The 12330-nt window shown below is 36.2% G+C and overlaps 1 protein-coding gene across 8 annotated transcripts in view; it reads left to right on the top strand.

Moving 5' to 3' along the window:
* Positions 1 to 10839, top strand: part of YAP1 (Yes1 associated transcriptional regulator) — an 88094-nt gene extending 77255 nt beyond the window's left edge. For all 8 annotated transcript variants that reach the window (XM_040544168.1, XM_040544169.1, XM_040544170.1 and 5 more), the window contains 3 exons: positions 1459 to 1589; positions 6513 to 6625; positions 7229 to 10839. In XM_040544168.1, the coding sequence (XP_040400102.1) occupies positions 1459 to 1589; positions 6513 to 6625; positions 7229 to 7467 (483 nt within the window). In that variant the 3' untranslated portion in view covers positions 7468 to 10839. The remainder of the gene's footprint in view (positions 1 to 1458; positions 1590 to 6512; positions 6626 to 7228) is intronic.
* Positions 10840 to 12330: the final 1491 nt, after the last annotated feature.

The raw sequence follows: 12330 nt of genomic DNA, 5'->3' as shown, positions 1-12330 counted from the left end.
AAAATGAAAATCATATTGATAAACCTATAGAAATGGGTTAAAGATGCCTACCATCCTGTGATCTGAAAACACGGACAAGGAATGTTAGTATTTATTAGAGCAGTAGTCAATTAAGTGTTGGTGAACACCGGACTATATTTACTTGGGGAGACAATCAGGTGCATCAGATTCAGAAAAAAGACACTTGGTATGTTTGGTATGTTTCTACAAAGGTCTAATCAACTGGAGTGAGAAAACCTAGTACAAGATATGGAACTTGCTATTAAAGGAATATGTAGAATAATAAATTCACAGGAATTGTAGTGAATCACGTGCAAGTTTATGAAAAAAATGTATGGTGGGGAAGCATTGTGTATTTGGCACAGTCTGTTGGAAAATAAAACAACCATACATCTTATTTTTAAAGAAATCACTTTGAAGAATTGGAGAAAGAGTATTGTAATCTATATATACATATAGTTTATATATTATTGTGTGTGTGTAGATAGTGCATATAACTGGATGAAGACCTCTCATTTTACAAATGAGAAATACTGAGTATTGTTAAGACTGACAAGATAACTTTTGCTTGAGATTAGCTTCCCAGGCACAGATTGGATATCATGTACTACTAATAATGGTAATAAGATAGTCAAAAGATAACAGGTAACTTGTGGATTATCTGTTTAAAAAGGGAGAGGGGGGACAGTAGAAATGATAGAAAATGCTCCTTTTCTCCACTCACCTTTAGTTTTGCATTTTTTATGTTAAAACTTAATTAAAGTAAATAATGATAAGCTGTATGGATGGATTGTATGGTTCTACATTTGGTGTGTAGTCAGATGAATAAAAAATACATATGTAATCTGAAGTTTGCGACTTCAAAAGTGCAGTCTTTCTTAGTTTTAATAAGGAATTATCAGGAATTTGAAGAGCCTTAAGATTTACTTATGGGAGAAGTCATTGAATTTCTCAATCACAAATTTCAAAATGTATCAAATGAGTGAATGGGAATTTGTAGGAAAAGGCTTTAAACTTTGCTGAATGAAATAGGCGTGGTAAAAAGGAAATCAAGGACTAAATAGGAACTTACAAGAAATGGGGAAAAAGAGCTAGTCACAGTGATGTTTCAGAGGTCAGATAGCGTTAACAATTCTTTTTGATCTTAAGAAGAAACTTAGTAAAAGGATATTGAAGTGCAATGAAAAAAAATTATATGTACTGATATTTATATACATAAATATATTTAAAGTGAAGTCCCTGTAATACTGGGCTTGACTAGTTGAACTTCTTCAATTACCACTGAAGCCAGTAAAAATTCTTGCTTTGTCTTCAGAAACTTACTTTCATTTAAATGTTGTAACTGAAAACACTGAAAGCATCAGTTATCCTAGAATATCATATGTTTATGTATCTGGAACATATTTGAATGTCTAACATGATCTTTTCTTTTCTCCCTGTTTTTCACTCCCGTTTTAGGAATTGGCTCTCCGTAGCCAGCTTCCAACAATGGAACAAGATGGTGGATCTCAAAATCCCGTATCATCTCCTGGAATGTCTCAGGAACTGAGAACAATGACTACAAATAGTTCTGATCCCTTTCTTAACAGGTTTGTAGGAGTAGCTACTGGAGGAAAAAAAATTGATTTAAAATTCTGTTCAGTACATGTAATAGTTTATTTTGAACATCTGTCTGTGCCAAAAGCCACAGCTGTAAATGAATCTTTCCTTAAATGGCAAGTCTAGTAAAAGTTGAGGATTAAAAGCTGTCTCCTGTGGGAGGAAGTAGTCTGTTCAGACTTGTAGGAAGGTTTTTATTCAAAGTCATAACATGTTGCTTCTGCATAATCTGTTGACTAACAGTCATTTCAAATTACTGACTCAGAAGAATTTGTGAATAGCTTGCTATGAGATCAGATGAACTATGAGGCACATTTAGGACTACACCTTGAGGTTCATTTTAAGGTTTCTCTGTTCACCCCTCCCGATCGCTTCAGTTATTTAATTTAGCAGTATTTTTACTCTGTTAAATGTTAGCTGTACAAACAGTGGAATGTTTAATTTTAAATACAGTATTAGTTTGAAGTGTGGGCCTTTTAATTTAAGAGTTAGAATTTTACAGTATAGACTGGTGTTTTTATGTAACTTTTTCCTTAATCCGTCTGAGTTGAGGAGTGTTTGTTTTCTTGGAAATACTGTTCTAATTACAGCTTGCAAATACTTCATACTAACAATCGCTATTTTGGAAAACCTGCTGCAGCTTGTGATAAGTTGCATCTATATTTTCTGTTTAGCATGCTGAAAAGGAAAGATGGAAATGACAAAAGAATCTAATCTCTGAACCACATATATTTTTTAATTAATGGAGTGAAGAATGTACCTATTGTCACCAGTATTAAGTGGTTGAACTTAAGTTGTGGTCATTAATTTTGTAGTGCTCCGTTGAACTGTATTTTTTCAGTGGTCTAAACTGATACCAACTCGTCTGTTACCATTAGACAAAAAGATTACGCATTCTATCAGAGTTCATCAGTACTTGTCTGCATTTCCTTGAAATGTTAGCCTAACTTCAGGGTGCTTACTCTAAGTTCTTATGGAGTATAACAGGCTTGTCCTTCTCTTTAATGGTGCATTATTATATGTATGGGAGAAAATAACCCACACGCTAATCTTAATTCTTTTGATGTAAGTCTTAACTTCCATGTTTTTGCCACCAATATCGTTTCAGCTCTGCTTGCAAGATAGGAGGTCCACATCATGTTAGGACCAGCATAATTCTGGAGTTGAGCAAGATTAAATACCTGCTATAATTTTAGATATTGAAAACTTAAAATCTTGGTAAACCTTTGCTGCAATTATAAATTTCTTCCTCCATTCTTTTAAATTACGGAACGTTACTGATCTCTCACATCTCTACATCCCTGTTCTTCATCTGTCAAAAAGTATCTTCATTGTATGTAACTTTCTGAGTTGCTGATATTCTGAGATCTTAGTTTATGTCGGTTTAATCTACTTTTTCTAGGAGACTTGTCCATCTCTACTAATTGGAATGGGGATTTGAAAAGTTCAGCAGATGGATGGCATGCTTTTAGAGCATCTTGCCAATAGAATATGTTCATACAGTTTAGATGACGTAAATAAAACCTGTTGTTCATAGGTCTTTCTCCCACTACTTGAAGTATTGTGTGTGTTAGTTTTGTGCGTGCTACTGTTGGAGAGGAGAGGAGTTGACTTCTCAAGGTACACAGGTACACGTGTTTTTGAAGAAAAGCAAGTCAAAAAATTAGGCCTTGCATATGGAAAAGAAAATCGTGGTGTTTTGTTATTCAGATCCCCAAGGAAGTAAGTGCTGTTTCCAAATTTTGGGTCAATATTTCAGGAAGACCTACCTCCTACACAAACAAATCTGATTAGAAAACTTCATTTTTTTGTTAGGGGGAGGGCTTGTTTTCCATGGAATTCAACCTGGAATCTGGTGTGATCCTTAGCTGTGCTAGCCCTGTGCCAACGAATAAAAAAGACAAGAAATCTTAAAACTGACTACCTACTGATCTATCTAGAGTTGCATTTTGAGCAATGCAGTTGTGGGCAATAATTTTCCATACTATGACTTTGAAATGAAGAAATTCCTGTAAATGGAAGATGGCCTTTTCCAGAAGGCTGTTGCCATCATACATCAAGCCCAAGTATATTTTAAAATTTATTCTTAAAAAAGGTAATATCCTCACATCTTAAACTTGATTTCTGCGTCTTTAGTTTTCAAATGGCCACTGTACTCTTCTCTGTGCCAAATATTCTAGCAATGGACTAATTTGTTGTGCTTCTGTACATACGAAATGTAAAATGATGGATCTTTGCCTTGAATTAGAAACAACAAAAAAGCTAGAAAGGACAAATTCAAGTTATTAGTAGTTTTTTGCCAGGTTGATAATCGGCAAAGGGTATTTATTGTAAAGTGGGAAAGTTACCATTTGCCTAGTTGCAAATATGTTTAGCTATGCCTTTTTTTTTTGTAGCCTTTACCCCACACCAAATACTGAAAAATCTGTACCTGACCTGAGCTCAGATTTTTTTTCATTTGCATTTTCTTTTGAGCGTTGTTCACTTCTAGAAAATTTTATGCACATCATTGCGTTTAATTCTGGCGTATGCATAAGGGAAAGAGACTTCTTAAAGGACACTTGTGGATATGAGTGGATCTCACTTGTGGATCTGAGAACCAGATGCTGCAGTCTGGTGGTCCAGTAGTTTTGTCCTAAGGGTCTCCGTGAAGTCTGTTATGTTAAAGTTCAGACTTCCAGGAATACTGTCAGGAATGCTTCTTTTTCTTTACAGTGTATATAAAGTTCCTGCTGAAACAGTCCTCCTAACTTTACATTCCAAAGTTCAGGTAGTTGAATATTTTCCACTCCCTACATATCCAGACCAAAACATCTCAATGCTACAGCGACGCAATTTGAAAAAATGTACAGTGGAGTTCTCATTTATGCAGTCAGTCTTCTCCCTGCTGTCTTCACTACTTACTATCTTTATGCTATGTTTTATTTTTAAATGAAATATTTAACAATGTAGACTTTATTAAATGATTTCACCTTTTGATTTGCCACTCTGGTTATGTTTTTGGCTGTTAGATTTATATTGGCAGTGATGGTAATTCTCCATTTAATTCCTAAATCGGGCTTTCTTCTTTTGTATACAGACATTTTGACAAGTATTTATTGAAGAAGCATCCGCTCTATTTCGGGTAATGCAGTTTAGTTGCATGCAGTAATTTTGGGTAGTGTGATGACTAGATGAAGTCCTTGCTGAAGTGAGGAAATGTGTATTAGAGTGATCTGGAGAGAGGAGGGCTGGACATTCCAAGTCGGACAGCAGCAGCCAAAAAGCCTTCTCAACCAGAATGATTTAGTTCAGCATAGTCTCAGTTCTGTTCCTAGTATTTTGTCCCGCAAAGTAAACCAGCATTTTTTTCAAAGAAGTTTTAAATAGCTCTCTTGTTAAGATTGTAATCAAATGTGTGGTGATACTATTTTTAAATCAGTCTGGGGGGAAAAAGAAGTGCTTTAACGGTATAGGAAAGCTAGTTTTCTTTCTTTTGTGGCAAAGATGTCCTCATGAAATCTAAAACATATATAATATGTATATAAAATGTATGTAATATATATTATATAAACACAGCTGATGGCATTTGACTTGCATCCGATGTTGAACAGCTGTTAAACTATTTTCAGTCTGGTTCTGCATTCTTGACAAGGCATACGCTACAGATTTCATGAGCACGTTACAAGCAGGATCAGTATGTCTTCAAATGCTAATCGAGCTGATGTACAGCTTAATTTTGTAGCTGATTTGCACTTAGTATTCAAGATGGAAAATCTGTAAAGGTCCTCAGTGAATGCAACCACAACCAGAAGAAATGCAGATTTGAGAATGTTCTGTGAAGCTTGGATATCAGTAGACATGGGGAGAGAAGTAATGGTGTATTCCTACAGCTGCTTCTGCTCATTTTGTCTGGTGTGACTGTTTGCATCCGTTAGCTATCATAGCAAAACGTTTTCAGATTTATGCCGATCTGTATCGTTTGTATAACAAGTAGCAACCCCCCCCCCTTCCCGTTTTTGAAAATTGTTGTTCTAGCCAGGATAATGATTTGTACTGCTGAATATAGCTTTTCTTAGTGTTCCACTTTCAAAGAAACAGTTGATCAAATTTATAAGAAAGTCAACTGAAAACTGGATGCATCCCCCCTCAAGCTGATGAAGTTGATCATTTGGCTGGCCTACTCTTCTCCCCTGTCCCAAATTTCCCATTGCAGCAGTCTTGGTCTTGCTTGCTCTGCTGGCAGTAAGATGGCAGTAAGAAAACCAATGTATGTAAGGCCCCGTGCCATCTGTTTTGCTAACTGTTCTGTCAGCAAGGTCATTCTGAAGAGGATTTGTTTACAGGATGGCTTCTGTACCAATGTTTGATTTATATTAGGGCACTCTCTTGCTATGACACGTGTGACTGAACCATTAGTAATGCAACACTGGGAAGCAATGGACGAATTGCTAAAGGAGTTCCAACTGTAGCTCCTATTCAGTGACCTAGAAATACACTTCGGTGGCTGATTAAACAGGGGGATATTAGTAGTTAGAATTTTTTTTAAAACCTTCTAGAAATGTGAAATGGTACACCATTATTAAGTTTTGTAACCATTAAGGACTGTGATATGTTTCTGGTGGTTTTTAGCTGTGGGTGGGTGTGAAAAGTTTAAAACAATGCAGAACATTGGGCATTTTTTAAAGCCGCTTAACTGTGTTCTTATTGAATTAAATTGAATCTAAATAATGTGGTTTTAATTGGAAAAGGTCTGCATAAAATAAAAACCAGGTGTCTCTTATAGACAGACTTCAGCTTTTAATTAGAATAGAGTATTTCTTGTGACAGCAATGTTATCAAAGCCCTTGAATTGGTTCTAACACAAACATCTAACTATTTTAATTTCTTCAGTACTCTACCCTCATTTTTTTTCTGCCTTTCTTTTGTTATAGTGGAACATATCACTCCAGAGATGAAAGCACAGATAGCGGACTTAGCATGAGCAGTTACAGTGTACCCAGAACCCCCGATGACTTCCTGAACAGTGTTGATGAGATGGATACAGGTTTGTTTTTCTAAACAGTCTTAATGCATGCTTTCCAAATATGTTAATGTCAAATGCTCAGCCCCATTGCAATGGAAACAAGCAACTCTGAGAAACTCTGGTATTTTTTGCATAGCTGTTCTTCCTGCTTCTGTTTCTATAACAGAAACATTACAGTTAAATTTGTGAAAAGCATATTTGTAATAAATTCTATTGGGAGGGTGGGGGAGAGCTCATAAATGGTATCACTCCTCTAGTTACATGGAATTTGAGTTTGCTTTTTTTTAAAAAAGTTAGTTATAACACCACCCCATCCAGTATTGCTAATATAACTCCAAACAGGATTTGACTGAGCGTTGTCTTTTAATTATAAAAATAAAAATATGCTAAATGACATCAAAGATATGTGGAGATTCACATTAGTAGGTTAAAGGTGAACAAAGGCAAGTTCTTTGCAGGTCTGCATGCAGTCAAGTCATCTTGAGTTTTTGTGATAGATTTCTGTGAATCACGCTGCTTGTATGATGCAAGAGATCCAGGATTAACCTTTAACCAGTTGTGATAAGTTGTAGGTTTGGTACTTCCAGTATATGTAACGTCCATCTTGCCTTGTGTTATAACTAGGTGACAGTATCAGCCAAAGTAACATACCGTCCCATCAGAACCGTTTCCCAGACTACCTTGAAGCCATTCCAGGGACAAATGTGGACCTTGGGACACTGGAAGGAGATGGAATGAATATAGAAGGAGAAGAACTGATGCCAAGTCTGCAAGAGGCTTTGAGCTCTGACATCCTTAATGACATGGAATCTGTCTTGGCAGCCACCAAGCTAGATAAAGAGAGTTTTCTTACTTGGTTATAGGGGCCTCAGGGAGACTGAATTCTAAATCTGTGAAGGATCTAAGGAGAATAGGACACCTGTATCTGAAGTTCAGAACAAGCCAGTGTGGCACACTTTGGCTTGTGTTCAGAAAAAGTAAATGAACAAATACTCAACAAGATTCTTTCATTTTGCTCTTCCTTGTCCATCGCTGCTGTTATATATTGCTGACTTTTTTCCACAGTTGACTCTGAAGAACAGACATCTTCTTGATCTTTTTCTATTGCTGTTGCAACTACTGTTGGGGTGGGGGGGAGATGATGAGCCTATTTGGATGACGAATGCCATTCCTTTTGTCCTAGTGTGCGCTTGCATATCATTTTATCTAAGTACGCAGATTTGAGAGTTAATTTCTGCATGACACTGCTTGTAGTTTGCTCAGCTAGTTGTCTCCTGCTGCCTGTGGCAAGTGGTAAAACGTGACATACTGGGGTGACAAGCCAAAAATGATGTATCTGGTCAAAAGAAGTCAATACTGATTTGGAGATACGACTTAAAGGAGGGCTGAAGACTTTGGCATTAAGAGTTTCTACCAATAGCTCTTTCATTAGCCACAAAGTGCTCTTGTTCATATTTTGTTATAGTAAATCATGAGTCATTTTACATAGAAACATATATGAACTTTGATTGTTGCCACTTATTCTAGCCTAACTCTTGTTTGTCAAAAATAGTTTGATTATTTTTGTTAGTTGGTTTAACTGTAGCTGTAGGATGGGAAGTAATTCTAGGTGTTTTTTTTTTAAATAGTGAAATCTTAAGTTTTTTTTTCTGATTTCACATAGTCTTATTTAAATCTGAATTGTCTGCTTTTTTTATACCTAAAACATGCCTATTGTAGCCTGATAAGCTAGTGAGTACATAAAACAGTATGTTTTCCCTGTAACTTTTTTTTTAAAGTCTAGCTTTGAATGTAATCATTAGAATTCATGACCAGTGGCTTATTTTTCATGTTTCTTTGCAAGATTTTAAATTAGAATCTAAGTGTGGTATATATAATTTTAAAATGTATTTTAAAGTAGCAGAAACCATTTTAAAATGACAGATGCATCTTATCTCTCTTCTGGTTTTCAGTTTTGATATCTAAGTGAGTTTAGAATCCTTATGGGGGTGAAAAAAAAAACACCTTTATGAAAAGTTTCTCTTAAGTTAGCATGGAAAAATAGTCTGAACTATTAATGTCACTCTTAAGTTGCAATGAAAAGGCTAGAACACCAAAAAAAAAAATCCTCAATTAAAAACTCCTAAGTGTAATAGTTGTCAAATTCCGTTTGGTGAAAAATAAGCCCTGGACACTATGTAGAAGACTGTAAAGATACGTGTTAGATGGTGACATGAGCAAGTAATGAAGTGTATATTAGTAGTAGAGCTTAGCATGGGGTAGAGGTGAATATGAGTTATCTTTATTTTAACAGGAAAAGATGTATCACTAAGTTGTCTGCAGGAGTTGACAGTTTCCAAAGAGTATTTTTAAATGAACAAAATGAGCATGAATCAAACTTTCAGTATAAGCTATGACGTTTTGTGGGGGGTTGTTTTCTTCTGATGAAAAATAGTGTCACCAGTTAGCACCTCTATAACTAAGGGCCTGTCACCATTCTCAACGTGAGCCTTTATTTTCAAGGGTGTGTAACACAACTTTAACAATACTGTAAGCATGAAACTTGGTTTTCAAAAAAATCTCATCTAGCAGGGACTTCTCCCAGGGGGAGATTTTTTGGTGTGTTTTGTTGTTGTTTTGTTTTTTGTTTCATTTTTGTTTGGTTTTGGTTTATTTTTGTTTTGTTTTTTCTTTTCTTTTTTTTTCTTTTTTTTACAATTTTTTTTCATGTTAGGAATGGATCAGCAAAAAAAAATCATTGCCATTACTTGGATTTTTATGCTTCAGAAATTGTTCCATTAGGATAAATTTAAAGAATGAAAACTGAAAAAGTCTCATCTTAAAAACTGAAGCAGCAGAGGCAGAGATCTGAATTTTGCCACTATAAATGTACTTCTAGTACTTTACATAAGGATATTACTATTTGAAATACGCAAAATTGTGGCTTGCTATGGAATACAGGCAGGTTTTAAAATAGCAATGTTCAAAACACTTCCACAATGACGAGTATATTCTGCTACGTTCAGCAATTAATAGGCCACTTATATATTGTGCAATGACACGGTAGCTCCTGAAGCAGTATATTGTGTCCAAGATAGGGATTTTAGTAGCATTTTTTACAATTTCATTACGAATTCTTCTCTCTTGTTCCCTTCAGGAAAAAATGACACTAAGCTGTTATAACTTGAATGGTATGACTTAAAACCACAACAGCAAGGAAATTCAGCATTGTTTCCATTTCAGTTGTCTTCCACAGTTGTATCCAGGTATGATAGCACATACAGTGCACTGAGTGCAGACTCCTGACATGCTGTACCTTGGTACAACAGGGCTGTGTACAGAACAGGTTTTCTTTCCTTGCTTTTGTGTGTTTGTTGCAGCTTTAATATTTGAATGTTTTCTTCTCATTGTAAAAACACTAAATGGCTTATACTGTATTCGGGTAGCACTGCTTAGGGTAGATACTGACAAACTGGGAATCCTTGAACTGCTCTAACATTAATTCTGTTTTGTGATACTTATTTTAATTGATTTTAATACATTTCCGTTCTCTCATTTATTAGGAAACATACCATAGACGTGCTGTACTGTTGGCAATCAACACTAATTTGGATTTTTTTATTCTGCAAATGCATTGTTTGATGAAGTGGTTAAAATTGTTCGAAATGCGAAAGTGTTTTGGGTAGTATTTTATACTGATGTATATATTGAAACAAATCATTGTAATAATTGTAATAGCTTTTAGTTTTAAATACACTACATGCAGACAGATGGGGCTGTGCAGTACTGGGCTGTTCAACACCCGGGCAGGGCTCCTGCTTGGGAACAGGTTGCAGTGTCAGTAAAACACATGGATCAAATATTGTACCATTCAGTGTTGGCGCTCACCAATGCAAAAGGCGAAGAGACGATTTCAACATGATTAACACTACGTAGCTCTCACACATCTGGTAAATCAGTACTAAAGTGACCTTTTCACTTACAAGCATGTTTTTTATACAAATTAACAAGTGTGCCTGTGTAAAATAATTTGTTTTCTGTATCTTGGAAAAAATACTCTACACATTTAGAATGTTGTATGTTAGAGAACTCTTAAATGCACCCTTGTCAAAAATTACATATATTAGTTACCCATGTTACTTTTTAGATATGAGCATGACTGTAAGTTAGGTACCTAAGTACGTTCTGTTACATTATTTTTCTTTATGTAATACTTTTTTCAGTTGTTTTATTTGGTATAAATATATACTTTGTGCTTAAACATCTTGGTTCGTTTTTAACATTCAATAGAATGTAAAGACATCGATTTCCTTCAGTGAGATGGATGCATTGAACTGTTGAATTCCTATTTTAGTTTGTGTTTTCTTGTCCTCCTCGTCACAGTTTTTGTAATCATAAGCTCCAGTCCTGCAAATGTTGTGTACAAGCTTACCTAAGGGACAGAGGAGTCCCACTGAACGCTTAGCATTGAAGTACACATCTCCGTGTGCTTGCAGTAATGAAGAGAGAGAGAGACTCTATTGAGCCTTGTACCGTTTGTGTAAAACAACACTGCAATTGCATATGGCAGTATAGCGAGAGCTGGTAACAAAATCCCTTATCTTCTGTAAGGAAGCATCCTCTTTTTGCAGGTACGCTTGCAATGCTCTGGATTTTCCACATAGCAGACACTTTGTTGGTTAACTCAAAGCGTACGCAATAACTTGTGGCAGACCATCAATAAAGACACGCTATTCTCATTCCCAAGTTTTGACTTATGAAATGTGAAATGTGTAATGGCATAATTTGAAAGTGCACAAGTTAAAGTTTTGATGGGGTTCGCTAATTTTGACCTCCTATAAAACAAATTTGGAGAAGTTTTTTTTTATGCGATGCAGTTCTTGATGGCTTAAGTCACAGTATTTGTATCTTAGTAGTTGGAGTTACTAGTATTGAGCACTGAAATGCCTCAGCCCTGCAAAATTCAATGCAGTTGCGTGTTTCCTTAGTTAAAGGTGTAGGGCTCGATGATTCTGCATCAGTGTCTTTTACTCATGAGCTCATAGCTATGTTTGCTCATTCAGATCCTTTAAATTACAACCTAACCTATCGTACCTCACACCTGGGAGTAGAAAGCCTGTGCCAGGGCATGCCAAGGCACCAGTTTTATTTGCTGATAGCACTATCACTATCTCCCGTTTACAAGGTGGTGACATACTGCAGCAGTTGGAGTACGAGTGACCTTCTGAGGCAGCCCCAAACAGACAGGCTGCACTACAGCAAAGCAGGATATCTGGTCCAGGTGTTCCAGGCTCGCTTGGGAATTCTGGTTGAAATATTTTCAATGCAGTTAAAAAGTAGTGGTTTTACTGAGCCAGAAATAGCATGCCTCCAAGGAAGCTTTGAGCCTTCCTTATGCTAATGTGCGAGTTAGCAGGGGGAGGGGAGGGGAGGAAGGCATTTTTCACCCAGGATCATTAAGAAAATAATTGTTTGAAATCAAGCTACAATCTGATAAGCTCCTCCTGTGTGGGAGGTTCTTTCTGGGATAAAAGTGGGCACATCATTTTTATTTACAGTGTCAGTATCCTGTGTTTTCCTGTAGAAAAGTAAAGGTGTGCTGCTTGTGCTGTGTCACTGCCACTTCTTACTGCTAGCAATAGTCATCTGCACACTCTGAATTTAGGCGTCATCAACATAGGAGGACAGCTGTAATGAGAAACCATGGCTGATGTGAAATGGTAAAAGTTATGCCAACTAAAAAATCA

The sequence above is a fragment of the Cygnus olor genome, chromosome 1 (genome assembly GCF_009769625.2).
Source record: "Cygnus olor isolate bCygOlo1 chromosome 1, bCygOlo1.pri.v2, whole genome shotgun sequence".
In the NCBI taxonomy this organism is placed as follows: domain Eukaryota; kingdom Metazoa; phylum Chordata; class Aves; order Anseriformes; family Anatidae; genus Cygnus; species Cygnus olor.
The sequence above is the reverse complement of the archived record's forward strand: the minus strand, read 5'-3'. Positions and strand labels throughout refer to the sequence as shown.